Source organism: Pongo abelii, chromosome 14 (genome assembly GCF_028885655.2).
Source record: "Pongo abelii isolate AG06213 chromosome 14, NHGRI_mPonAbe1-v2.0_pri, whole genome shotgun sequence".
NCBI classification, from domain to species: Eukaryota; Metazoa; Chordata; class Mammalia; order Primates; family Hominidae; genus Pongo; species Pongo abelii.
Genome location: NC_071999.2, coordinates 30,094,267 through 30,122,076, shown reverse-complemented (window position 1 = coordinate 30,122,076; position 27,810 = coordinate 30,094,267). Strand labels below are relative to the sequence as shown.

The following is a 27,810-nucleotide window of genomic DNA, read 5'->3' as shown; positions in this document are numbered from 1 at the left end:
TTTGTAAATACTTACATACACACAAACATGTATATAAAAAAAATTTGAGCCTCTTTCTACCATGGATCCCTGATTACCATGGACCCCCAATTAATCTACCTAGCTTTGCCTCAGTAATACATGTGGAGCACTACAAAAGCTTCCTAACAGTTCTCCATGTCTATTCTTGTCTTCCTGAATGCTATTTTCCATCTGGCTGTCAGAATGCTCTTAATCTTAAAATACAAATCTCATCAAATCCCTTTAATAGACCCAAATTGCCTGAGGTATTAACATAATGACAAAACTCAACATGGCAAATAAGGACTCCATGACTTCTGGAACCTCATCTTTCTGCTCTATGGCTAATCTGGCCTTCTATCATTTCTCCAAAAGGGTCAAGGTCCTTCTCATCTCTAGTCTCACTTGACGCTGTCCCCTCTTCACTGAATGCTGTTTATTGCTACTCTCCATCTGGTTAAATCCCACACTGGTACTGCAGGGCCCAAGCTAACTGATAACAGCTACTAGAAAAACAGAAATCATTTGGATTAAAAAAAAAGAATCCCTTGATATAAGCAATAGATAAAAGGGAACTGTGATGTAGTAATCAGAGATCCATAGTAGAAACACACCCAAGTTTTTTATATACGTTTGTGTGTACATAAATATTTATAAAATTTAATGTCATTATCTAAGACATTTATTGCATTTATTCTATACATTCTCCTTGCTCAACTCTATCTTAGGTACACTATGAAAGCAGGAAGATGTGGGGAAGGGCAGAGGAGGGGAGATTAATTTCTTACATTTATTTATCTTACTCTTCTGCCTTAGCCTGCTCTTCAAGCCTAAAAACAATTATAATAGAGAAGTACTCTCATGCTTAAAATAAAAGTAATAAAAGTGGTACCAAGCTATTCCATTTGAGTAAACAAATAAGCTGCTAAGGCTGCTTTCCTAATTATGGAGTTGCTACAGAGAAAACTAAGTAAAAACAAACTTTGTTTAGAAATTAGTCAATTTTCACTGAAAGAGAAATCTAAACTTTGTAAAAGTTTAAAAAGGTTTTACCAACTTTAAAATACTAATTCACCCTAGAATAGTATCTCCTTATAAAAAAACCTGTGTCCAGTTTTTTTAAAAAAAGTCATATAGATACACAGATACTATTTCACAGCTTCATCCATTTATCTTTCTTCAGAGAAGTTCAATATGTACGTATATACCCTAGTATATATGGTATATATTCTAGTGAAACATGCTTTCATCAGAAGCAGAAGAGATGGTGCAAAACAAAGTAACACAAAAAACAATAAAAACATTTTCAAAATGAATTTGGATTAGCAAATTTTTAAAACCAAGATTCAATGTGGCAAGGGCACAGCAAGAAAGGTATTTTCATACTGGTTAGGGGGTAAACTGGTAAAATCTTTCTGGGAAAGCGACTTCACAATCTATACACTAAGAGTCTCCAAAATATCCCTCTCTTTAAGCCAATGATCCAATTTCCAGGTATTTTCCCTAAAAAATAACCAAAAATATAAACAAGCATTGATAATAAAAGGAGACACCTACGTGTCTGGCTCTGCTAAGGTTTTACAAATAGTAATCCTCAAACCATTTAACAGATAAGGAAAAACTAAAACACATAATATAAGTAACTTCAATAAGGTCAGAGAGCTTATAAGCAGTTGAGCCAGGATCTGAACCCGGGCAATTCCACTCCAGAGCAGACACTCTTAAACTACTATATTATGTTGCCTTTTTAGATAAAGATGCCCAGGTTTTTACTTCCCAGAGTAAAACATCTGGAAATAAACATCTAACAAGAGAACAATGGTTGACTAACTTATCCATCCATAAAACTGATATTAAGCAGCATTAAAATATTTAAAAAGAATTACTGACAGACAAATGCTTCTGATGTTAGATAAAAACAGACTACAAAACAATACTGCATATGTATCATGATCCCTATTAAAAAATACATATTCGTATACACATTAAGGTAGCTACATAAGACATACGCACATACAAATCTGTTATCTACAAAAATAAAACCTTAAATGAACAACACACACAAAATTTGTGAAATATTAATACAAACAAATTTAAAAGTAAAAACTGTTAGTACTAAATATATAACTACTAATCTTCCACACAAAGGAATTTCGAGCAACCTTGACATTCCCTCAACAGAACTGTTAAAACATAAAGTTACAACAGCATTACTTACTCTTTTTATCTGAGGAGCTACTGAAATCTATACCACCAAGGCCTTCATTGCCTGCAGTTGAAGTAGCTGCTGTAGTTCCCAAAGTCAACCCTAAAGCATTCTGTCCAAGTCCTATAAATAAAACATAACTTAAAAATTCCATCGAAAGACTACAACAATTTCCCCTTACTGATCAAAGGACTCTAATGCTTTTAAAGTTGGATCCTAGATTTTCTTCATATTTGATTTAGGCAAATAACAAGAAACAAGCCTGGAGATGTTTTGGCCAAAGACTGATAACCTTTCTTGAATTCGATGGTATATGTAGTTTGGATGATGTGATTTTTCATTATTACAAGAGCCAGAACATGTATCAATTCAGTATGTAGGCACTCAATCTTTATTTGTTATAAAGGGGTTTTGTTACAGAGGGCTTTTAAACCCTCTCTACAAAAGCAGTTTCAGTTGGTGTATTTTCAGGTGAATACATCTTGTCTTCCAAACACACTTTGGAACTACACACTTTTAAGATAATCTAGTGTGAATTTATAAGATTTGAATATAACATGGATTGAATATAATTTCATACTCCCAAGTTCTTTTCACAAAACTTAAAAAAAAGTATTAGAATTCATTTGTTTATTTAAATCTTCCCTCACTGACAAAAGGAATAAAAAGGACCAGACTATGGTTAATCATAAGTCATTAATGTATACTTGTGAGTCAAGTAGCAAAATTTCAAGAATCTTGTGTTGATAAATCTGTATTTCTTTTTTATTGTTATTATTGTTTTTGAGATGGAGTTTCGCTCTTGTTGCCCAGGCTGGAGTACAACGGCATGATCTCGGCTCACTGCAACCTCCGCCTCCCAGGTTCAAGTGATTCTCCTGCCTCAGCCTCCCAAACAGCTTGGATAACAGGCATGCATCACCATGCCTAGCTAATTTTGTATTTTTCGTGGAGATGGGGTTTCACCATGTTGGTCAGGCTGGTCTCGAACTCCTGACCTCAGATGATCCACCTGCCTCGGCCTCCCAAAGTGCTGGGATTACAGGTGTGAGCCACCGTGCCCAGCCTAATAAATCTATACTTCTATAAGACCATGCATTCCTGAGCTGATACAATTTTTGTTCTTTTTAGAAGAAATGTTATCTCTAGATCAGTTTACTGACTCCTTAAACAGGCTCTTCTTTGTTTCCTTATCTGGTTAGTCAATATTGAGAAAGAGGAAAACGTATTCCTAAAATATGGCTAATAGGCCGGGTGTGGTGGTTTACACCTGTAATCTCAGCACTTTGGGAGGCCGAGGCAGCTGGATCACTTGAGGTCAGGAGTTTGAGACCAGCTTGGCCAACATGGTGAACCCCGCATCTCTACTAAAAATACAAAAATTAGCCAGGTGTGCTGGCACACACCTGTAATCCCAGCTACTCAGGAGGCTGAGGCAGGAGAATCTCTCTTGAACCCTGGAGGTGGAGGTTACAGTGAACCAAGATCACGCCACTGCAGTTCAGCCTGGGTGACAGAGCAAGACTCCATCTCAAAATAAATAAATAAATAAATAAAATACAGCTAATACATCCAATTATGTATGAAAACCATCATTTTATAATTTAGTTTTCATATTTAAAGGAAAATATGCAGATTAAAGAGAAAAAGTGACCTGCTCAAAGTACTAAAATAAAAATACGTACATTTAAATATAAATATTTACTATTCTGGAGAATAAATACCATCAATTACCTGATGTTCCTGTGTTTGTACTCTGGAAAAGTGAACCTCCCAAACCAGCTAAGGCTCCCCCTAAAGAGAGGCCTGTTGATGCAGTTGTAGTTGTGGCTGTTGTCCCACCCAAATTATTTAGAGTAAATCCTGTGGATGCTATAAAAAAAGAGATAGTAAGCTTTCAAAAGGCAACTTATTTAACAGCACCATAGAAAAATACAAATACGATGCTTTTAAAAACTGACATTCATGATAAAATTGGCTCTTTGGAAGAACTACTTGCTAAAAATTACATACTTAAGAATAAAGAGAAATAGCAGCTTTAAAGCAAAAATCTGTGACAGAAATAAGGGCTTTGAGGAGTATTAGAATGGCACCAGGTAACTGACTCTAGATAGCAATATTGTCTTCAACCCAGGCCACCAACTTCACCTTCATATTAAATCAATCATAAGCCAGGCAAGGTTTATGCCAAATCTTTGTCTTTCCCTGTCACTAAATGGCTCCTTGAAAACAAAGTCAATATTAACAGCTTTACATTTTACCTCTCTAGCCCTCTCCCCTGCTTTGCTCTCTAAATAGGGACTATCTCCCAAGACAGCCTCTCCTGTTTCAATGCTCAAAGCTGAATTTTCTTCTTTATAAATCAATAATTTCTGTAGTAAGGTGACTATCTATGTTCTCTAACCAGATAAAATTGAAATTTAACCATTAAATGCAACGGTTTTTCATTCTGCCTCACCTGCTGGAGTTGATGTCAGAGCAGACGAAAGAGTCAGACCGCTAGCTGAGGTAGAGGTAATAGGTAGAGCAAATGGTGTGGCAGATGCTGCAGGTTTATTGAATCCTAAACTGAAGCCTGTCGTAGCTGCAGATGTAGTGGCTGGCGTTCCTATTTAAATAAATAAATAAATAAACAAACAAACAAAATCCTACTTTACCTGTAAGTGTTCTATTATACTGGTTTCAATAAGGATCCCTAAAAGTTCATGATACTACCTTTTGCCAATAGAAGAAGGGTGTATCTGTGAGAGAAAATATGTAAAAGTTGAGACTGAACCATGGTGAACACAAAAAAGATGGCTCTTTAAGAAAAACAAAAGAATGGCCAGGTACAGTGGCTCACGCCTGTGATCCCAAAACTTTGGGAGGCCAAGATGGGCAGATCACTTGAGGTCAGGAGTTCGAGACCAGCCTGGCCAACATGGTGAAACCCTGCCTCTAGCTAAAATACAAAAATTAGTTGACTGTGGCAGTGCACACTTGTAACCCCAGCTACTCGGGAGGCTGAGGTATGAGAGTCACTTGAACCTGGGAGGAGGAGGTTGCAGTGAGCTGAAATCGCGCCACTGCACTCCAGCCTGGGAGACAAGAGTGAGACTCTGTCTCAATAAAAAAAAAAAAAAACCAGAAAAGAAAATCCAATCAATGTAACATATCAATTTTAATTCTACTCCTGGATTTACCTCTAATGCAGCATTTATCCGCCTCCTTTCCCTCTCAGCAGAAAAATGGTCCCTCCTCTCTAATACTCTATCAATAACCATTCTCTATTCTTTTCTTCTGGCCCTTGTGTCTCTGTCAGCCCCCAGCTGTCTCCCTATTCCTTTTCAGTCCTTTTTTTCTGTAGCTCTCCTTCCCCTGTTCATGTCTTAACTGACACTTCCTAGGGTTCCATTCCTACCTCCTTACTTCCCCAATGACTCACCCACTTTCATCATTTCACCTACAGGTGATTAAGTCTAAACTGACATTCACCTAAGTCGTCATTGTCTAGTTCTATCTTGATGTCCCTTTGGCCTCCTACATATCTCACCACAAACATTTTTTGCTAAATCTCCAACCTTGCTCAGTTCAATTGCTCAAGCCAGAAACGAGTCATCCCTGACATCCTTTCCTTCTCCTGTATTCCATTAGTTACAAATCCTGTCGATCCTACTTCAGAAATATCCTGTACTACAAGCATCCTTAAAAACCTTAGCTTAGGCCATATCTCTCTTAAGAACTACTACAATAGCATTTATTTCTCTGGTATCAGTCTCTTCTAACCTCTAATCTACTCTTAAAATTATCTCGGTTACCTTAAAAAAAAAAAAAAAAAAAAAGCCAGGTGCGGTGGCTCATGTCTGTAATCCCAGCACTTTGGGAGGCCGAGGTGGGCAGATCACCTTAGGTCAGGAGTTCGAGACCAGCCTGGCCAACATGGTGAAACCCTGTTTCTACTAAAAATACAAAATTAGCTGGGTGTGGTGGCGCATGCCTGTAATCCCAGCTACTCAGGAGGCTGAGACAGGAGAATTGTTTGAATCTGGGAGGCAGAGGTTGTGGTGAGCCGAGATCATGCCATTGCACTCCAGCCTGGGCAACAAGACCAAAACTCCATCTCATAAAAAACAAAAACAAAAATAAAACACAAACAAAAAACCCCCACAAATATCCTGGTGATTCTGCCCAATTTAAGGTTCCTATTAGCTCTAGATTGTCTTTAAAATAGAGTCTAAAGGCATGACATATACCTCCCTTTCCTATCTGGTCCCAACCTGCTCCTCAAATCTCAACTCTGCCCACCATTTCCACCTCTGATTTCTAAGCTCCAAAACCAAAATATTTCATATTTCCCAGAACGCTTTTATGACTGGGCCTTTGCACTTGCCACTCCTCTGTCTGAAATGCTTCCTGCCCATAAAGTAAACCATACTGTTTTCTTCCTCTGCCTTCCATGGTGCCTCTCCTACATCTTTTAGGACATTTATCAGATTATACAAGAACATGTTAATATACCTGCCTATCCCTTTCACCTCACAACAGACTGACTGTCTTGCTCCAACTCTTAGCAGTTCCCAATGTCATCATCAAGGACCATCCTCACTACCAGTGCCACAAGATAATATTCAATGTTCAAGGCATTATGTATACACAAGGCTGCATGGTTAGGTAGTAACTGCTCAAACTATATTAAATAAAGAAATGTATGAATGACCTGCATGACTTAACCTGAAACCACTGAGAAAAAAGAAGCCAGAAACTATGCTTCTGGATTTTCCTGATCACAACTAGAAGTTCCTGCCAGAGTGCAGTGCTTTGAAATCACGTATGGGGTTACAACCTCAGAAAACAAGACTCAGGCTTGGTGTGGCTCAAGCCTGTAATCCCAGCACTTTGGGAGGCCAAAGAGGGCACGTGGCTTGGGACTAGGAGTCCATGACCAGCCTAGGCAACATAGTGAGACCTTGTCTCTACCCAGAAAAAAAAAAAAAGGCCGGGCACAGTGGCTCACGCCTGTAATCCCAGCACTTCGGGAGGCCAAGGCGGGTGGATCACCTGAGGTTGGGAGTTCGAGACCAGCCTAACCAACATGGAGAAACCCCATCTCTACTAAAAATACAAAATTAGCCAGGCGTGGTGGCACATGCCTGTAATCCCAGCTACTCAGGAGGCTGAGGCAGGAGAATCACTTGAACCCAGGAGGCGGAGGTTGTGGTGAGCCAAGATTGCACCATTGCACTCCAGCCTGGGCAACAAGAACGAAATTCCGTCTCTTAAAAAAAAAAAAAAAAAAAAATTAGCCAAGGGTTGTGGTATGTGCCTGTAGTCCTAGCTACTTGGGAACCCCAGAGAAGATCGCTTGAGCCCAAGAGTTTGAGGTTGCAGTGAGCTGTGATGGTGCCACTGCACTCCAGCCTGGGCAAAAGAGAAAGAACCTGTCTGATGGGGGAGAAAAAAAAGCAAAAAAGAAAACAAGAAGATTCACTTCCTTGTCTTTGTAGCTAATCCAGTCCAAAACTTTGCTGATAAACAGATGTGTTGTTTTCTGTTAATAACAGGTGTAGCATCCAAATGAAGAAAGTCTGCCAATCCTTAACTTAAAACTCAATTTAAGAGCTTCTGAATGTTCTTTCATTTCCTTTTCCTTTCCTTTCACGTTGTTTACTGCCATCCAGATTGAAAGCTGGCTGAAACCCTAGTTATTCACATTCCCTTTAGCGTTAACACTACAAAAGGTATTATGTGTTTGGATATTAGTTCAATACCCTCAATTTTATAGATAACTAAAAGCCCCCAAACATTACCTAAGGCCTCACAAGTATTTTAGAGGCTTAATTCCAAAATTTCTGGCTTAAAGTTTGGTGTTTTTTCCACTAACTGGAGTCAAATGACTAAAAAAGTAATATGAAATAAACTTCCACATTAAAAACAATTTCTGCATTTAAAATACTTTTCTGAATTATAAAAGTACTCTACGAAGTCATTCCTTTTTTTCACTACTCAAATACTGAAAGGTTCTCCGATAAGTCACCATCTGTGATATACACTTTTTTCTATACCCCAGCTCTGTGAAATATTAGAAAAGAGTAGAAACATCACTCAATTTATTAAAATTATTAGAAGACCACAGAGCTGGGATCTTTCCTCAAAAATTCTTACCCAGAGTTAATCCTGTAGTTATAGTTGTTGCTATTCCTGGGGACAAAAAGAGAAATAAAATTTAATCATCAATGAAGATGACATTCTTTTGGTTTACCTGTCATAAGGGAAAGACTTAAAATCACCCTCACGGAGTGACAATACTTCTAATTAGAACAATACATATCATAGTATCTGCCACTAATCACGCATTTTTCCCATAGCACTGGTTTTCATATTACAAGCCATACATAATTTGATTAAGGAATACAATTTATAAAATGCAAATAACTATTGCTTATAACAAAATTAAGTAAGACCAAAAAAAGCAACTCCAAACAAAATGCTACACTGAGCTGTCTCAAGCAGCTCACTGACTAATCTGCTCATATTTATTCCTGTAGTTCTTCCATTTTCTAGATGTGGCTGTGAAATGTGCTGCACTCAAAGCTGGAAGATCAATGCAAAAAGTAGTAAGAATGACCAAGAGGCTCTAAGAATAGAAAACAAAGGGTAAATAAAGAAGCAGACTTTTTAAATGGTCAGCTCCAGTGAAACATTATTTTTCCAGCTGTACTAAAAACAAAAACTTTCTATTGTTTTGAAACCTTCAAGTCCTTTACCTATTGCCCTTTTCCCACTTACTGTTTTAATAATACAAAAATGTAAAACATCTCTTAGGAACGTAAATTACAGACCAGGCATGGTAACTCAGGCCTATAATCCCAGCACTCTGAGAGGCCAACGCAGGAGGATCACTTGACCTCAGGAATTTAAGACCAGGAGGAGACCTCTTCTCTACAAAAAGTAAAAAAAAAAAAAAATTAGCCAGGCATGGTGGTGCACACGTGTGGTCCCATCTACTCAGGAGGCTGAGGTGGGAGGATCACTCGGACCTGAGAGGTTGCAAGGCTACAGTGAGCCATGATCATGCCACTGCACTCCAGCCTAGACAACAGAGCAAGACTGTGTATCTAAAAAAAGAAAAAAAATAGAAATTATGTTACAGTAACGGTGCTGATTATCTCATGTATGTTAATGTTCCAAATTGATAAAGCTGGCTTAAACAACAATCTCCACTAAGGAAAAACACTACATTATATAATCCAAAAATTTAAATTAATGTTTGTATGTTTTCCTTCCTTACATCAGAGTAGATGACAGTCAATGATTGGGCCTATCATTAGCCCTTAATTCCAATTCCTTGCATTTCTTTTCATCTTAGCATTTACCATTTTTTAAGGTCTACTACCAGTGATGATCCTTGTAAAGGGAGATACAGGATATAATTTAGGAAAGAATATCCCAAGCCTACTCTCTGACAATGTGATCAGATCCTCCTCACCTGTATTTGTTCCTCCTAGAGTGAACCCAGTGGCAGGTTTAGATCCAAAGAGCCCGGTTCCAAAACCACTTGAAGGAGCAGATGTAGTTGCTGGAGCTGACGTACTTCCAAGATTTCCAAAATTGAGCCCCACAGAAGGGTTGCTTATTTAAAGAAACAAAAACAAAACAAAAATCACATGCACAAAAGGAAGTCTACTAGAGCCAATATTTATTAAGAAAAATAAAAATTAACTCTTCAAGATAATTTCATTCACATAATATATCTAATACATTGTCATAGGACCCAAAAAGAAAAATAAATTTACCTTTAACCCACCAAGTTCAAATATGTTTCTGTTCTTCCTTAAAAATAAATCCACATGTAAAAGTAGTCTTAAAAAATACAATACCAGATTTCAGGCTGGGTATGGTGGCTCACGCCTGTAATTCCAGCACTTTGGGAGGCCGAGGCGGTTGGATCACAAGGTCATGAGTTCGAGACCAGCCTGACCAACAGGGTGAAACCTCGTCTCTTCCAAAAATACAAAAATTAGCCAGGTGTGGTGGTGGCACGCACCTGTAACTCCAGCTACTCAGGAGGCTGAGGCAGGAGAATTGCTTGAAGCCAGGAGGCAGGTTGCAGTGAGCCGAGATAGTGTCACTGCACTCCAGTTTGAGTGACAGAGCGAGACTCCCTCTCAAAAAAAAAAAAAAAAAAAAAATACAATAGCAGATTTCAAGAAAAGCAGTCTACAGCAATAAGGATTCCAGATCTCAAGGTAATCATAAGTAGGGATCACAATTATTCTGCTTTCACCAATTTTTGAAACCTAGCATATTTTTAAATGGCCATAGAAAAGTTATTTTAAGTTATCTTTACTAGCTTTCCGTTGCTATATTACCACATTCATGGGGCAATGTGGGGTTGGGGAGAGCATAGAGTTAGGTATTTTACCACCAAAAAAAGCATAGAAAAACTAGTGGGGACAATTCCTGGCAAAAGTTAAACGCAAAGCAAAATCACCCTGTCTCAGGATCATATATTCATTAACAGAAACTCTTCAGAGCGCGTTGGAAAGCTTAAAAAAAAGAACAGCTGATAAAAACAAGTGAATGTGAACAAACTTCACAACTTTTCAACTACTCTTATCGAGACTCAGAGGTTCAGATCTGCCATGAAAAGGTGGGAAGACAAATTGTGAAAATAAGCAAATTTTGACAAGTTGACACTTCAAAAATTATGTAGGAGAGTTAAGGGAGACTATACAGCGTAATGGGGAATTCTCTTTATCCTACATATTTATCTTTATTATTTCCTTTGCTGCCCTTCCATAAAGAATAATCACCATGGGAAAACCCAATGTCATTTTTAAAGTCTCAAAAGCCCTGGCAGCAGTAGTGTGGCTGGGTTCCAGTACCAATCCCCCCATGTTCTGGTACTTGTGTGCCATTACTTAACCTTTCTGAGCCTCTATTTCCTCATCTGCAAAATAGGAATTAACAGTACCCACTTAGCAGAATTTTTTTTTTTTTTTTTTTTTTTTTGAGACGGAGTCTCACTCTGTCGCACAGCCTGGAGTGCAGTGGCACTCTGCAAGCTCCGTCTTCCGGGTTCACACCATTCTCCTGCCTCAGCCTCCTGAGTAGCTCAGACTATAGGCGCCTGCCACCACACCCAGCTAATTTTTTGTATTTTCAGTAGAGACGGGGTTTCACCATGTTAGCCAGGATGGTCTCAATCTCCTGACCTCGTGATCCACCTGCCTTGGCCTCCCAAAGTGCTAGGATTACAGGCGTGAGCCACCGCGCCCGGCCAGCAGAATTTTTTTTTAAATATAAGGGTTCAGAGCACAGGATGAATTAACTTCAATAAATGTTGTTACGACTGTTATCATTAGGGATACTTATAAATTCATCTAAACATATTATGTACAAGGCGTTATGCCAGGAATAGCAAGGGAGCAGAAAGATGTCCCCTAGTCAAGGAACACGCCGTTTACCAGGGGGATAAACAACACAAATAACTGTACTCCAAGCCAGAAGAGTTCTCCAAGTTACTTGGGTCCGGGTGTCTTCAATTTCATAATCAGCTTAAGAAGCCACTCAGATCTTTGCAAACATTGGGGTATAAGGATGAAAAGAAATACTCAAGCAGTAGATAATTCAAGCAGTAGAAATGTACACACCTTCAGTAAGTTTGGAATTACTATAAGGCAGATTATAATCAAGTACCAAACGATGGCAAAGAGATACTGCAGAAGCTTGAGGCAAAGAGGTAATCACCGTGAGGGGAACGGAGGTGGAGGAGCTTATTAAGGGGTAGAACTTAAGATGTGCCATCCATACTGAGTAGGTGAAAGGAGAAGTACTTAGTTTACTACTGACTTTTAAAACGTGTTTGTGTGCACCTTGGGCATATGAAGGCGAGGCAGGAGACAAAGCAGGGCGGTAAGCTCTCACTAACAATTAAAACACAGATCTTGACCAGGCTGGGTGGCTCACACCTGTAATCCCAGCACTTTGGGAGGCTGAGGTAGGCAGACTGCTTGAGCCCAGAAGCTTGAGCCCAGAAGCCTGAAACCAGCCTGGGCGACATGGTGAAACTGTCTCTACCGAAAAAACAACAACGAAAAACTTCCAAGAAACAAAAATTAGCCAGGCGTGCCGATGCACACCTGAACGTAATCCCAGCTACTCAGGAAGCTGAGGTGGAAAGATCACTTTAGCCCAGGAGGTGGAGGTTGTAGCGGGCTGAGATTGCACCACTGCATTCCAGCCTGGGAGACAGAGCGAGGCCCTGTCTCAAAAAAAAAAAACCCCACAGATCTTTAAACATTTAGTCTTAATTTAAAAGGTATTTTTAACAACATATTGCTACAATCAAAACTAAGTGAGATCACACACACAGAAACCTAAGTGAGCGCTACAAGCAAAAGAATATAGTATGTAATGGCTATATCCAGACAACATACGTAGTACATACAACCATAAAAGGGGCATATATGCCAAAACATTTAGCTTAGCTGGTAGTAGCCTGATCGTATTGTTATTTTGACACTGTTGTGTGTATAATGTGGAGTAGGGTAAATGAGTATTTGGGGGATACTAAAACATTACTGGCGGCTGGGTGTGGTGGCTCACGCCTGTAATCCCAGCACCTTGGGATGCCGAGGTGGATGGATCACCTGAAGTCAGGAGTTTGAGACCAGCCTGGCCAACATGGTGAAACCCCATCTCTACTAAAAATACCAAAAAAAAAAAAATTTAGCCGGGTGTGGTGGCATGCCTGTAATCCCAGCTATTCGGGAGGCTGAGGCAGGAGAATCGCTTGAACCCATAAGGTGGAGGTTGCAATGAGCCAAGATCGCGCCATTGCACTCCAGGCTGGGTAACAAGAGCGACACTCTGTCTCAAAAAATATATATATATAAATATATATATATATATACACACACATATATTTATATATACATAATGTCTTGACAACATAACTGAAGACATTATGAAGTATTACATAATGAAAGTTGAAAATACTGCCAAAGAAACACATCAAAATGAAATTTTTCTCTACCACAAAAGCAAAAGAGAAATTTTGGTGGCAGTGAAATTTACTAAATTCAAGAAAAAACAAAAGTTACCCTAGACTTGACCAATTATTGCCTCAAACCAATGTTATCTGCCAAGGACTTGATAGGATGTGCTGTAGAAAAGCCAACTTGACTCAATCACATCTGGAATGTTATTTTAACTTGCCCAGCTTGCCCTAATGAAGACTTTGTAGCTAACATAATAGCTAACATTTACTGAGCACTTAGCAAGTGCCAGACTTGATGCTAAATATTTAAATACTTCATCTCACTCATCAACTCAGGTAATATATTATACTCCTTTACCAGATGTGAGAACTCCCCTAAAATGACCAACCTCAAGACATCAAATCACTAGGCGGCACTAGGGGCTGTCAGGCATCCCAACCAGCACCCTAACAAATTTATGTCGGACAGTCTCCTCTTTCATTAATTTATCCAAGCCTCTCTAAAACTTGGGTAATTTTTTATAGCTTATTACTAATAACTCATTTGATCAGTCATTCAAATTGTTATTAAAGCCCTTTTTCTATGCCAGGCATTGTCCTTGGGACTGACAATGAGGTGGTAAATAAGACTCAGATCTTGCCTTCAGGCAGTTTCTAGTCAGTGAGAGACATAAATATTAATTATTCTAGTGCTGAGATCTGACAACAAACAAATTAACAATAAATATAACTGATTACAATTGTGATCAGCACTCTAAAAGTACTAGGAGAATGGAAATCTCCCCTAGACTGACAGGTCAGAAATGGCCTCCCTGGGGAAGAGACCATTTGATATTTGCAAGGAAGGGGCTGGCAAAGCCCACTTGAAAAGAGAAAAGGCCATGTTGCTAGGACAGGCTTTCTCACACTAAGATCAGGACTATGAGAGAAATATAAAAATTAATTCAAGTCATAAGCAACATTAAAAAAAAAAAGAAATAGAAAATATCAAAGTGCACCCCATGAAGTAAGGGTATCTTTCTCTGAAACTTTATTTCAGTTATTTAGGGTGGTAGTTGTGTGTTTGTTTTTAACAGTGGGTCTGTATAGCTAAAATAAAAAGATGGGCTCAAGATGAGTCCCCAGAGGTTCCAGCAGAAGTGGACCTTGCAGACTATGGTAAGTTTTTTTTTTCCTTTTTAAACTTCATTCTAATGATAGCGGGTAATGATTAAAGAGGGAGCAATGGGAATTTTTTAAAAAAATTACTCTGGCTACAATGTGGCAGAGCAGATTGAAGAAGTTGATTGGAGTAGTTTTCATCTAAAACAAGAAAGACAGCTGGTTAAAAATCTGACAAGAATCAGAATTATTTTCATAAGAATGTAAGGATCAAGAGAGCAAGACTCTTAATACCTAAAACAGAGCCTTGCACATGGGAATCTGTCCAATAAATATTTGTTCCATGAATGACAATAGTCTGAGCAGGGTTGTGGAACTGGAAATAAAGACAAACAAATGGCAGAAATAACATTATTAGGACCTGTTGTTGAGCGAGTAGAGTAAGAATAACGGAGGTATGGATGAAAATTCAAATTTCTGAATTGACTGTGTAGTCCGTGGTTCCTCCTCCCTCCCTTTTTAAACTGCAGATCATGCTTAAGTATTTGCCTTTTAAATCTACAGCCGTATCTTTTAAGCTTCAGGAAGTATCTTGTTGACAGTGTGCACACTCTCTTAACTTTATGAACCCCTCCACCTTTATCTTAAAAAAAATTGAGTTCTAAAGCTTAAATCTCTCATTAAAATGTCTCACCACTTTGTTTCTTTCTGGAAAGTTATGTTTTTGTCGCCACCTGAACTAATGGGTTGCACAAAAACGAGGTACATGCTACCTACGTTTTGTAATTTAAGTAAAAGACAAATTGAGTTATTACAACACAACATTCTTGCATCAGATATACTAATCTGCACATACTGCAGAAAATTACCACTAATAAACACTGTAAAAAAGTTTTTTTTTTTTTTTTAACAAAAACAGATAAGGTCCCATGTGGCACAAAAGCTTGAAAAGCTGGTTAAAAACCACAAAGTTATTAAAACACCGTAACATCCAAAACCGCAAATGCTGCAATGAAATCGGAATTATCTATCATAAAACTCCACAATATGCTATAATTTCATTCATTCATTCATTCAATGTTCATTCTATGCCTAAGACTGACACATCGCTAAAGCTCCGGGGTAGACCCCCAGGCCTTTCCACACAGTCAAGACCCCAGTAGGTCCAAACAATGCTTGAACTATACGTGGATTCTGGAAACCTCACAGCAAAGAACCCATCCCGCCCTCCACTTCACCAGGCCGCGCTGGGCCCGGGTACCGCGGCGAGAGGCCTACGACGCCGGGCGGCTAGATTAAGTGCTTCTCTCCAGCCCCACTTGGGAAGGAAGCCAGCGGGAAAAGAGAGGATGGGAACACCAAGGGAGCTTTGCCGGGGTGGGGGTGGGGATGAATCCGGCCCAGGAAGGCGAGAAAGTGCGGTTACCTAGACGCTCCCGTTCCGAAGGAGAAACCGCCGCCCGTGCCGGTCCCACCGGCGGCCACGGTGGTGGAGCCCAGAGTCCCGGACCCGAAGGAGAACCCTGTGGACATGTCTGGCCGGGGCTCGACGCCGTCAGCAAGGCGAAAGGGGTCTGGGACACGACTCTCGCCTCAAAGCCGAGGCGGGCCGGGCAGCATCTCTCTCGCCCGGCACTGACCTGGCGGGAACTTCCAGCCCCAACAGCAGCGAAGGCAAGGCTGCGGGGGTGGAGCAACCACGCAAAAGTACGCCCGACGCTCGCCGCGCGCACGTAGCCCGCCGGAAGTGAAACCGCCGCGCAAGGAGCCCTGGTACGTGAGTCGGCGGGGGCGGTGGGTGTCTGCAAGCCGCGCAAGGCACGTTGGGACTAGGCGGGAATCGGCGCACAGCCTAATCTCTTAAAGGAGTAGGCTCCCAGAGTTTAAATTAGTTCTTCTATCGTAGCATCTGTACTGACATAATCCGCACTTTAGGGTGATGAATGTCAACTACTACTTCTATCTAGCCTCCTGCCAAAAATGATGCTCAGAATCGCAGAATCGGGGAGGTCCCTCCTGAGCATCTCCAAGCTCCCCACACAAAAAAGGAGGCGGCTTCGGGCTTTCGTTGGCTGCCGCCCCATCCCTAAGAAGGAAGGGGAGCGTGTCTGCTTCCTGAAGGTTCGGAAATCAATCGAAAATAATCCATGCAACCGCCCCACGACGTGAGCCCCACCCCTGCGCTCCAGGCCGCGCGAGCTAGTTGGACGCAGTTGTTGCGAGCTCGACGCCCAGCCCCGAAGAGGGCCCAGAAGAGCGTCCCAGGCATCCGTGGGGTGGCCGGCTGTGGTCCTGGCGCCCAGAAGTGGCCAGGCCCGCTGGATTTCCTGGGATGCGGTCAAGTCCACAAATACTGTCCGCGCATCCTGATGCTGGAGGGCGGGACCTTGGGCGGAGCGCGTGTGGCTCCACCAGAAGGGCGCTCGGACACACCCTATGCTGGAGGAACTACAAAGTGGAAGGATTAGGAAACGCACAAGAACATGTACGAGAGAAGGCGAAATGTAAGGTGTAACTTACATTTCTAGGGTAACTCAAGAAAAATTCGCGTTTAAAGAGAACCTCTCTGGCGAAGCATCAGGAAAGGCTTCCTGGTGGTGGTGCATTCGAGGGTTGTCATCATAGTGTTAGTTTTTATTTTTCCCTCAGGGATTGTTATATTACTCCCCCAAATGGTTTTCCTACTCGTGATCTCTAACAAAATCCATCCCATAAGCAACCCCCGGATTTATGATCTAAAAAGCCCAGTGGCTCTTTAGTTTGGCACTTGATGACCTCCGTATGATTAGTCTTTCTAACCTCATCTCATAGCTCTCCGTAATTCAGTACTTTAATCTTGCGTTGAGCTTGGGCATTGCCACCAGCTGTGGACTGAACTATTTCCCTCCTCCCCCAATCCATATGTTAAAGCCCTACCCCACCCCAATACGTTGGTATTTGGAGATGGAGCCTTTGGGAGATAATTCAATTTAGATGAGATCACCTGGGTGGGTCCCCCATGGCGAGATTAGTGCCCTTATGAGAAAAAACAGCAAAGAGCTTGTTCTCCTCTGTGTGCCATGTGAGGACAGAGCAAGAAGGGGCTTTCACCTGGAACCCAGACTGCCCCATCTTTATCTGGGACTTAGCCTCCAGAATTGAGAGAAGTAAATGTCTGTTGTTATAGCCACCTCAGTCTATGGTATTTTGTTATATCAGCCAAGCAGACTAATACACCACCTCTGTGTTTGTATAATTTAAAAGAAACGTACATTTTGTTTTTTAAATTTAATTTATATTTTACTTTATTTTGAGACAGAGTCTCACTCTGTTGCCCAGGCTGGAATACAGTGGCGCCATCTCGGCTCACTGCAACCTCCGTCCCCTGAGTTCAAGCGATTCTCCTGCCTCAGCCTCCCAAGTAACTGGGATCACAGGCGCATGCCACCACGCCCGGTTAATTTCTGTATTTTTCAGTAGAGATGGGGTTTCACCATGTTGGCCAGGCTGGTCTCGATCTCCTGGCCTCAAGCGATCTGCCCACCTCGGCCTCCCAAAGTGGTGGGATTACAGGCGTGAGCCAGCGTGCCCGGACATAACATTTTAAACGTCATGGAGGTCATAATGGGAATAAGAAAAAAGGGATATATTTGGATTAAGATATAAATAAAAACTTCATAGTTATCGAACAGGAGGCAAAAATAAAAGATTGTTGTGAGTTTTAAAGCTTCGGTGATTTAGAGAAAGCTATTTTCAGTGATGGCTATAGGGTGGTCAGTAAGAGGATTGTTCACATAAAGTCTAGGAGACTTCCTTTTGACTGAAAAAAAAAAAGATCCACATGATTTTTATGGGAAGATAGAAAGGCACTCCCTATGTCTTTTGATTTTCTCGTGTATTCTTTCCAAAACTATTGAAGAATACCAACCTACAATTAGTGATAGCAAAATGGCTGGCACTTAAGAAATATATATTCATGAACAAGACTTGTAATATTCACAGGAAAGAAAGAACATGTAAAAATATCATAGGGACTAATTTCCTAATAGGGGAAACTGGGTGTGAGGAATATGAGCACACCATGTAATAATTCTGTAAATCTATAACTTTTTTTTTTTTTTTGGATGGAGTCTCACTCTGTCACCAGGCTGGAGTGCACTGGCTAGATCCTGGCTCACTGCCACCTCTGACTTCCTGGTTCAAGCGAGTCTCCTGCCTCAGCCTCCTAAGTAGCTGAGATTACAGGCATGCGCCACCATGCCCAGCTAATTTTTGTATTTTTAGTAGAGACAGAGTTTCACCATGTTGGCCAGGATAGTCTCAATCTCCTGACCTTGTGATCTGCCTGCCTCGGCCTCCCAAAGTACTGGGATTACAGGCGTGAGCCACCGCGCCCAGCCACATCTATAACTGTTTTGAAACTGAACGTTTATAAAAGAAATAAAGGAAATCTGACTTAGATTAAAGTTTGGGTTTTGGGGGAAGCCATTCCAATTAACAAGCAAACTATCCTTTCAACTTTGTTTTATCAAAATTTTAGTGTAGCATTTCTTGCCTTGTATCTGGCAGAATATTTTAAGTTATACTACAGTAATAAATCCCCAAATCACTCAAGGAGGAGCACTGCAGAGACAAAATCTGGAATATTTGATGAGCAGTATTGCAATCTACCACTAGATGCACTAAGTATAAGACTAGATCTCGGAGACCCCTTCTCATCTCATATACCTTGTGCCACTTGTCCTATTAGTGAAGAAAGAAATTACATCCTTACATTCTACAGAAATGAAACTCCAAAGAAATCAGTTTTCAGTAAGCTCAATGGTTTGGTTAGTGAATGGAAAACAGTAAAATAGCAGTAACTGAGCATTACGCATACATAAGCCTAAATCCTGTCTGCAACCGAGCAGAACCATGGAGCACTGGAATCTGGCTTAACCTTCCTGACCTACTCTAGGTAGAGTAACAAATCCTATCCCAAAGGATCTTCCAAATATTACTCTTTTTAACATTAGAGGACTTGAACCTATGTGTCAGTTCTATGTGAATTGCTGCTTCCAAGGATGAAGCAAGTGCTTCAGATTCTAAATTCCAGAGTAAGCCATTTTGTCTTTCCTTGCTTCTTATATTGTAAGCATTGTATTAGAGACCTGCATCTTTTGCTGATTTGCCAGCAGGATGATGACATTGTTAATGTCATAATCAAACTGAATTATCCAAACAGAAATAGCACTGTAAAAAATTTTCTTTTTTTTTTTTTTTTCTTCCTTTTTGAGACAGGGTCTGGCTCTGTGCCCAGGCTGGAGTGCAGTGGCGCCATCTTGGCTCACTGCAACCTCTGCCTGTCTGGCTCAAGCAATCCTCCCACCTCAGCCACCCGAGTAGCTAGGACTACATAAAGGTGTCCACCACCATGCCCGGCTAATTTGTTTATTTGTAAAGATGGGTTTTTGCCGTGTTGCCCAGGCTAAAACTTCTAATTTGTGTTTGCATTAATATATCTAAAATAGGTTTGCTTTGGTGGAGGTGTTCAGATCAGGATAACCATTTGAGAACCTCTCTCAGCAGAGGTTCTAAGACAGAAAGGAAGTGGGAATCTGAAGTCTATTGAAAGGAGTCTGTATTATCTCCAGTTCTGGTCCTCTGAAATATCCAGAAGAGAGGTTATCTTTTAGAAATTACATGTAACCATTTGCCTTCAATCACAGTCTTTATCTTGAAAATTATTCTCAGAAAAGGTCTTAAATATTTTAGGGTTTTAAATATTTAAGTAGTGTCCTTCCACTTTAAAAATTCATTAAATTCTCAAGTGATTCAACAACAACAACAACCAAATGTATACAGAGAGATAAATCAATAATGCAAGTTATAGGATGACTGTCAAAACAAGGTATATGGGTGTTCATTGTAATAATTTTATAACTTTTCTGTAGGCTTGAAATTTTCAAACTAAAAAGTTAAGCGGAAAAAGCTTAAAGCTAAAACAAAAGTTCCCAATCACAGGTCAGAACAGTAATTGTCTATTTCCTGATGAATTTTTTCACTCATCACCCAATAAATGAGAAAAATAAATGTAAGGAGTTATCCATAAAGCTAAATGTATTTAATTCAAACTATAGTCATTTATTTTGAAATACACCCTTCCTATTGGCAGAGATGGGACCTGAAAAAGTTGCTTTTATGACTTGACAACTTTAGTGGATAAGGAAGACTGAGAAGAGAAACTAAGCAATGTCAACATAAGATAAACGATGGATGCTATCTTCTGGCCACCAATATTTATTCTTTCCTTCCTTCCTTAAAACCTCAGTTTTCTCCAAAGTGGCAAACTAACCAGATAAACAACTGTATGTCTCCAGCTTCCTTTGTAGGTAGAGGTGGGTAGGAGACATGAGATAAGACTTCCAGAATCACTCATTTTCTTGGGCACAGATAGCTGACATACATCTGTTTTGACTTTCTTCTCCTTTCTTCCTACTGCCTGGAACTTAGACACAATGGCTGGATCTCCAATAGCCATCTTGGTCCATGAGTGACTTTAAGAATGGAAGTCATATGCAAAGGAGGGTATCACAAAAAAATAGTATGAGCTTAGGTCCGTGATGGTATACTGTAGAAGCACCATACCAACCCTATACTACCTACCTTCAGATTTCTTTTAAATTAGAGAAAAATCAGTTTCTATGTTTAGTCCATTAGAGCTGAATCTTTATTATTCATAACTAAATGTAGTATACCTTTTTAGTAGGAGTTTACCCCAAAAGATGAATTTTACATGCATTACTGAGGAAACCTAGGAAATATCCAAGATTGGCAAAGGTCAATAATATATATAGGACTGGAATATAACAATAAAAATGCCACCAACAACCTATTATCTAATTGCCTTGAAACATGCCAACAGAAAGGCAGTGGTCAACATGTAGTCTCAAAAAAATGGGAGCCAAAGAGGAACAATATATCTGCACTTATTGCTCTCACCTTTCATGGAAACAAGTCATTGTGCTTGACGGATACACATATTCTGGTCACTAGACAGATGTCCACCTCCATGAAGCAGGAGTATATTCATGTCTTTTCCATCTCATGGATGAAAGTTCCCTAAGCCTGCCCAATTCCCTTTGCTCTGAGCAGTTTCCCCATAATCTAATTAGACCTCTTTTATTGCTAAGAATAGGAACTCTCTCAAGGTAGTTAAAGCATAAGTGTGTGCATATATGGTGGAGGTGTGGGAACACAGAGTTATTGTACAGACACAGACAAGTTTCAAGGGAATCCAGAAAAACAGGAGTAGCCAAGCCTTGTGTATACCAGAAACCAAGAGTCAGCTTGTAAGAAATGAACTAGAGAGAGCTGCACCTACTTCAGGGAATTAAGGCATTCTGCAAGCCCCAGAGGTTGGATGAAGGGTTAAGTAATTGACCGAGTTGCCCAAGGGAGAAAGACGAGGCATTCAGGCATCTGCTGCACACAAATCAGTGATGCCAGCTTATAAAAGGTTTTGTCAAGTAAGACCTGATGCTCGGGGAGCCAAAGTAGGAACTAGAAAGCAAGCAGGAAGAAAGTGGGCCAAGACGGTCAAAACAGATTATCCTACCCCTTCCCACCTCCATCCTACTGTCATCAAACCTGGGTGGTATAGGGAAAAGGAGAAGCTTTGAACTGGATACATTTTGATGTATATATGTCAGATTATTCTAAAATATGAGAGAAACAGGTACTTTTCCAGGATCAGCTCAAGCTCCTATTGAGGAGAGGTGAAGAGACAGCTAACAAAGCAGGCTTGACGGGTAGCGGTGGAGCAAAAGAAAGATACTGTCTGCTCGCACCCCACAGAACCCAGTGTTCAATAAAGTGGTCACGTAGACTAGAGCATGACTAACCACTGTGTCGGCCAATGTCAATAGCAAGTGCAAAAACCCAGACACAGATACCACTTGGCTAAATCATCAAGATTTACTTATCTAAAGGATTTAGAGAGAAGAACACTTAGAAAAAAAAATGGCTAGTAACCTTTTTAAAGACAGAATGAGAAGTCTCTGAACCCCTAGATCCTGAAAGAGTGAGCATCACACCAACCTTATGGAAACATAATACTAGTATGTCTTCCTCCAGCCCAGCATGAGTATAACCTGGACATGTGCACTTCCTTGGGCCAGGTGTACCTCCTCAATTGTAGAGGTGTAGAATACATAATGTGATCACTTGAATACAGTATACAGTGCATTCAGACAAATTTCATCCTGAGACAAGTTCAGTCTCCCCAAATGAACACAGCCTGATCCAAGCACATTTCTGAACTCCATGGTGAAGATCTAGAATGAGGATCAACAGGTATCTAGATATTTCTGGGAACCCTAGGATTTATTCTGCTTAACATGTACATACACGTAACTATTATTTATTGAGCGTTTATTTATTATTATTATTTTTAGAGATGGGGGTCTTCCTCTGTCACCTAGGCTGGAGTGCAATAGTGCAATCATAGCTCACTGCAGCCTCGAACTGCTGGGCTCAAGTGAGCTGAGTGAGCTCTGATTGCTCCTGCCTCAGCCTCCTGAATAGCTGGGACTATAGGCACAGGCCACTATATCCAGCTATTGAGCACTTACTGAGGCCAGCTACTATGCTAAGTACTTCTGTTCCTTATTTCATTAACCTGTACAAATAACTCGATGGATAACATAATGATAAGTACCACTATTTACAGATAAGGACATCAAGAGTTAGAGAAGTTAAATAATTTGACTAAATTCACAGCTAGAAAGTGGCAGAAATGAGATCTGAATTTAGATATCTTTGATTTCACAGAGAATTCTAATCATAGACTTCACCTTCTTCCATAAAACTCCTAGAAATAAAAGCCAAGAAACTAAATCAAGTGAAATATTCTTACTCTTTTAACGATTTATGCTTACTTAAGAAGCACCAAGATTAGGAATTGTGATTGCTTTTATAATATTCCATTCGCTGGTAAACAGTAAACATAATTATAAAAGCATCCACTATTTACAATAGCAAAAGACTTGGAACCAACCCAAATGCCCATAAATGATAGACTGGATAAAGAAAATGTGGCACATATACACCATGGAATACTATGCAGCCGTAAAAAAGAATGAGTTCATGTCCTTTGCAGGGACATGAATGAAGCTGGAAGCCATCGTTCTCAGCAAACTCACACAGGAGCAGCAAAACAAACACCACATGTTCTCACTCATAAGTGGGAGTTGAACAATGAGAACACATGGACACAGGGAGGGGAATATCACACACTGGGGCCTGTCAGGGGTTAGGGGGCAAGGGGAGGGAGAGCATTAGGACAAATACCTAATGCATGCAGGGCTTAAAATCTAGATGGGCCGGCAGGGTGCGGTGGCTCATGCCTATAATCCCAGCACTTTGGGAGGCCGAGGCAGGCGGGTCACGAGGTCAGGAGATCAAGACCATCCTGGCTAACAAGGTGAAACCCCGTCTCTACTAAAAATACAAAAAATTAGCTGGGCGTTGTGGCACGTGCCTGTAGTCCCAGCTACTCAGGAGGCTGAGGCAGGAGAATCGCTTGAACACAGGAGGCAGAGGTTGCAGTGAGTCGAGATCATTGTGCACTGCATTCCAGCCAGGGCGACAGAGCAAGACTCCATCTCAAAACAAGAACAACAACAAAAACAACAAAACAACCTAGATGATGAGTTGATAGGTACAGCAAATCACCATGCCACATTAATACATATGTAACAAACCTGCACATTCTGCACATGTATCCCAGAACTTAAAGTAAAAAAAAAAAAAAAAAAAAATTGCAAGACAATAAATTTCTGTTGTTTAAGCCTCCCCCTCAAAAAAAAGCACCAATATTTTATTGTTAAATGTAAAATATTTTCTTACATAATAATCAAAATATCAAATATCTCTTGTGCCTTTTATGGGGGACTTTTCATTTTTTTTTTTAGTAGTGTAAAAATAAGCATTAAACATTACAGAGAAACAAATGCAGAAAACTGATTACATGGTGGCTCATGCCTGTAATCCTAGCACTTTGGGAGGCCGAGGTGGGCAGATCACTTGAGTACAGGAGTATGAGACCAGCCTGGCCAAGATGGCGAAACCCCATCTCCACTAAAAAATACAAAATTAGTTGGGTGTGGTAACGCACACCTGTAGTCCCAGCTACTCAGGAGGCTGAGGCTTGAACCCAGGGGGCAGAGCTTACAGTGAGCTGAGATGGCGCCACTGCACTCCAGTCTGGGCAACAGAGTGAGACTCTGTCTCAAAAAAAAAAAAAAAAATCTGATTCCTCAATATTTCAAACCGTAATAATAGTTTCTTTGATGCTTTTTGTGAATTTTTAACTTTTAACTTTTTGTGAAAAAAACTCCATCTTTAAATGCAAAGTCAATTAAGAAAATGATATTTTATTAAAATCATCAATTATTAGTCATGTCACTATTTTAAGTTGTTTTTGTAGGCACATGTAAGAAAAAACCTGATGTCTCCTAGAAGTTGGATGATAAAGGAAATTATAAATATATACATTAAAACAAAATTAATTAAGTTACAGATATGTCTCCTTAAAAAGACAGCATAGCTTCTATACCACATCTTGATATGAACCTAGCAGATGAAATGGCATATCTAAAGAGAGAATAGGGCCCTTAGAGGGAGGATTGTTCAATAATGAGGCCTAGTTTAGGGAAATCTAATATTTCCCTCAAATAATGAAACTTCAGGGCTGCCTCCAGAGGCCTGCCTGGCCCAGAGCCCCTCCTGCCTTTTCTTGTGGTTGGTACATCCTGATAGGCTGACTAATGCATTGAGATCTTTGCTGAATGGCAACAGCCTCTCCTATCATGCAGCTAGTTGCCCCTGCTCTGAATTCATGCTAACTAAGCATCTTCTCAACTGTAATGTGACCTCCCCCCAAGCTTTATAGGAAGAGAACATGCTGACCTTCATACCCATCTGCTTTCTTGTGGTCAGTGATTACACTGGTATTTTGATATTCACCAGTCTTAACTAACCCTAAAAACAGATCTCTTCCTGATTATCTTCCTTCAGATTAGTTTGTAAGTTGCAGTGGACTACTCAATTGAATTGTAACTGTATTAAGTGCGCTCTTGGCATAATCGATGAGATCAGGCAGCAGAAAATGCTTAATCTGATGAATTTTATTGTATGTCAACATTTTTAAAGGGAAGGATAGGAATGCAGGAACACAGGTGCATATTGAATCCTCTGAAACTGGATCGTGTGCTTTATAAATATTACTAACAATAAAACAAATATTAGTGAATGAACCTCTTCTCTTTCCAATGTCTCTTCATTTCCCCGCCTTGTATTGAGGGGAAATGGGTCTCTTTGTTCCTTGCAGTAATCACCAAGGAGAGAGCTGGCGACAGAGAAGCAGATGGTCTGGATCATCTGGATCCTATATATGGTACCTGACTGGGGCTTCTACTCAGCTACTGCTGCTAACAGGACATCTGTTCCCAGAGCTCCCTGTGCCCTTCACATGCACAGGGTCTTCAAATAATGATGTAGGGACCCCCAACAAAAGTACCAAGCCCCTACCCCATCATTCAATAATGAAGCTTAACAATAGGCAAATTCTCCTATAAAGATTAAGTTTCCAATCAGCATTTTATTGCTGGAAAGAACCATTAAAGATGATTAGATATTGGAGGATCGCTTCTGACATCAAAGTCAGAGAACAAAACAGCAAACGTAGAGAGAACCTAAAAGGAACAGGGTTCAGGAAGCAAAAATTACAAGAAATATATAAATAAATGAAAACTATTATTCACCTAGGAGAGATGAGCTCTTACATGTATCAGAGCAGGAGGCTAGAAAACAAATAAATGAACAAACTGAAAAACAAAGAAAAATAGGAAAATGTATGTAACCAAAAAGATCTCTTCACTTAGAAACAATAACATTCTAGTAGACAAACCCTGTGCTCAGATTTTGGATACTTTTTTTTTTTCCAGTTAGGTCATCTTGGGTTCAGAACAGATCTTGGATTCTAATATCATTTCCAATAAAAGGAACCAGGGCTCCTTGGAGAAATGGATGATTCTAGGGCTGGGGTGGGAAAGATGCAAGATGAGCCTGGAGGATCTTGTGGTACAGCATACCTGTATTCCCAGCTACTCAGGAGGCTGAGACAGGAAGGTTGCTTGAGCCCAGGAGTTTGAGGCTGTAGTGCACTATGATCATACCTATGAAGAGCCACTGCATTCCAGCCTGGGCAATATAGTGAGACCTCACCTCTAAAAAATAAATAAATAAATAAAAATAAAGTCTATTTAAAGTGAAAACACTTAGAAATTAAAAATATAAGCCAGGCACAGTGGCTCATGCCTGTAATCCCAGCACTTTGGGAGGCAAACCTTGTGCTCAGTAGACAAAAAAGTAAAAAAAAGAAGAATCCAAGATCTGAGCACAAGGTTTGTCTACAATTATATATGTATGTGCATGTATATGTGTATATATATACATACACACACATACACACATATATAATTGCAGCAATTAAAAATATTAGAAATAATGGAGTATTCTAAAAATATTAGAAACAATGAAGTATTAAGAATTTCCTAGAGAGTAGATTAGAAAGGTAAATTCTTAAAAAATAGGAGTGAAAGAATAGTAAAATTAGGAAGTCAGACCAGGAATTTCTACTGAAAAAAGAAAGGGGCTGGGCACAGTGGCTCACATCTGTAATTCCAGCACTTTGGGAGGCTGAGGCAGACAGATCACTTGAGCTTGAGAGTTTGAGACCAGCATGGGCAACATGGAAAAAACCCGTCTCTACAAAAAATACAAAAATTAGCCAGGCTTGGTGGTGCACGCCTGTAGTCCCAGTTACTCAGGAGGCTGAGGTGGGAAGATTGCTTGAACCTGAGAGGTTGAGGCTGTAGTGAGCCGAGATCGTGCCACTGCACTCCAAACTCAGTGACACAGTGAGACCCTGTCTCAAAAATAAATAAATAAATAAATAAAAACATAATAAAAAGAAAGGAGAAAGGACAGGAGGGAAATAGGAAAGAAGAAAGATGAGGGAGAGAAGACAGGTGAGAAGAATAAAAAAAATTTTAAAAGGGAAGAAAGAAAAAGGAAGAAGGAAAAAGAACGAAACAGTAATTATTACAGAAATAATACAAGAGAATGTCCCAGAATTGAAGGACTTATGTTTTCAGATTACAGAGCTCAAAACACTGGGCAGAAAAATAAACAAGAAAGCTAAGATTTATTATGTTGAAATTTTAGACCATTGGAGATAAAGGGATCCAAAAAGCATCCTGAGAAAGTAGAAGCGACACCTAAAGGGAAATCGGAATGCCATCGGATTTCTGAACAACTGCAATGAAAGTCAGGATACATCTCTGGGAGCTTTCAAAATCCTAATTAAAATTATAGAATTCTAGACCCAGCCAAACTTCCCGTCAAGGATTTATGCTCCATTCACCCTTTCTCAGGAAGTTAATACAGAATATACTACATCAAAATAAAACAATGCAAGTAAGTAAATCGAGAAAGATAA

The 27,810-nt window shown here is 40.1% G+C and overlaps 1 protein-coding gene across 4 annotated transcripts in view; it reads right to left on the bottom strand.

Moving 5' to 3' along the window:
* Window positions 1-16,103, bottom strand: part of NUP58 (nucleoporin 58) — a 48,116-nt gene extending 32,013 nt beyond the window's left edge. For 2 of the 4 annotated variants that reach the window (XM_054528813.1, XM_002824092.5), the window contains exons 1-6: window positions 15,715-16,103; window positions 9,672-9,814; window positions 8,348-8,383; window positions 4,665-4,814; window positions 3,941-4,078; window positions 2,219-2,329 (exon numbers count right to left, since the gene is read on the bottom strand). In XM_054528813.1, coding sequence (XP_054384788.1) covers window positions 2,219-2,329; window positions 3,941-4,078; window positions 4,665-4,814; window positions 8,348-8,383; window positions 9,672-9,814; window positions 15,715-15,821 — 685 coding nt within the window. In that variant the 5' untranslated portion in view covers window positions 15,822-16,103. The remainder of the gene's footprint in view (window positions 1-2,218; window positions 2,330-3,940; window positions 4,079-4,664; window positions 4,815-8,347; window positions 8,384-9,671; window positions 9,815-15,714) is intronic. The other 2 variants (XM_054528814.1, XM_002824093.5) reach the window with 1 other exon arrangement.
* Between the last annotated feature and the right edge of the window lie 11,707 nt (window positions 16,104-27,810).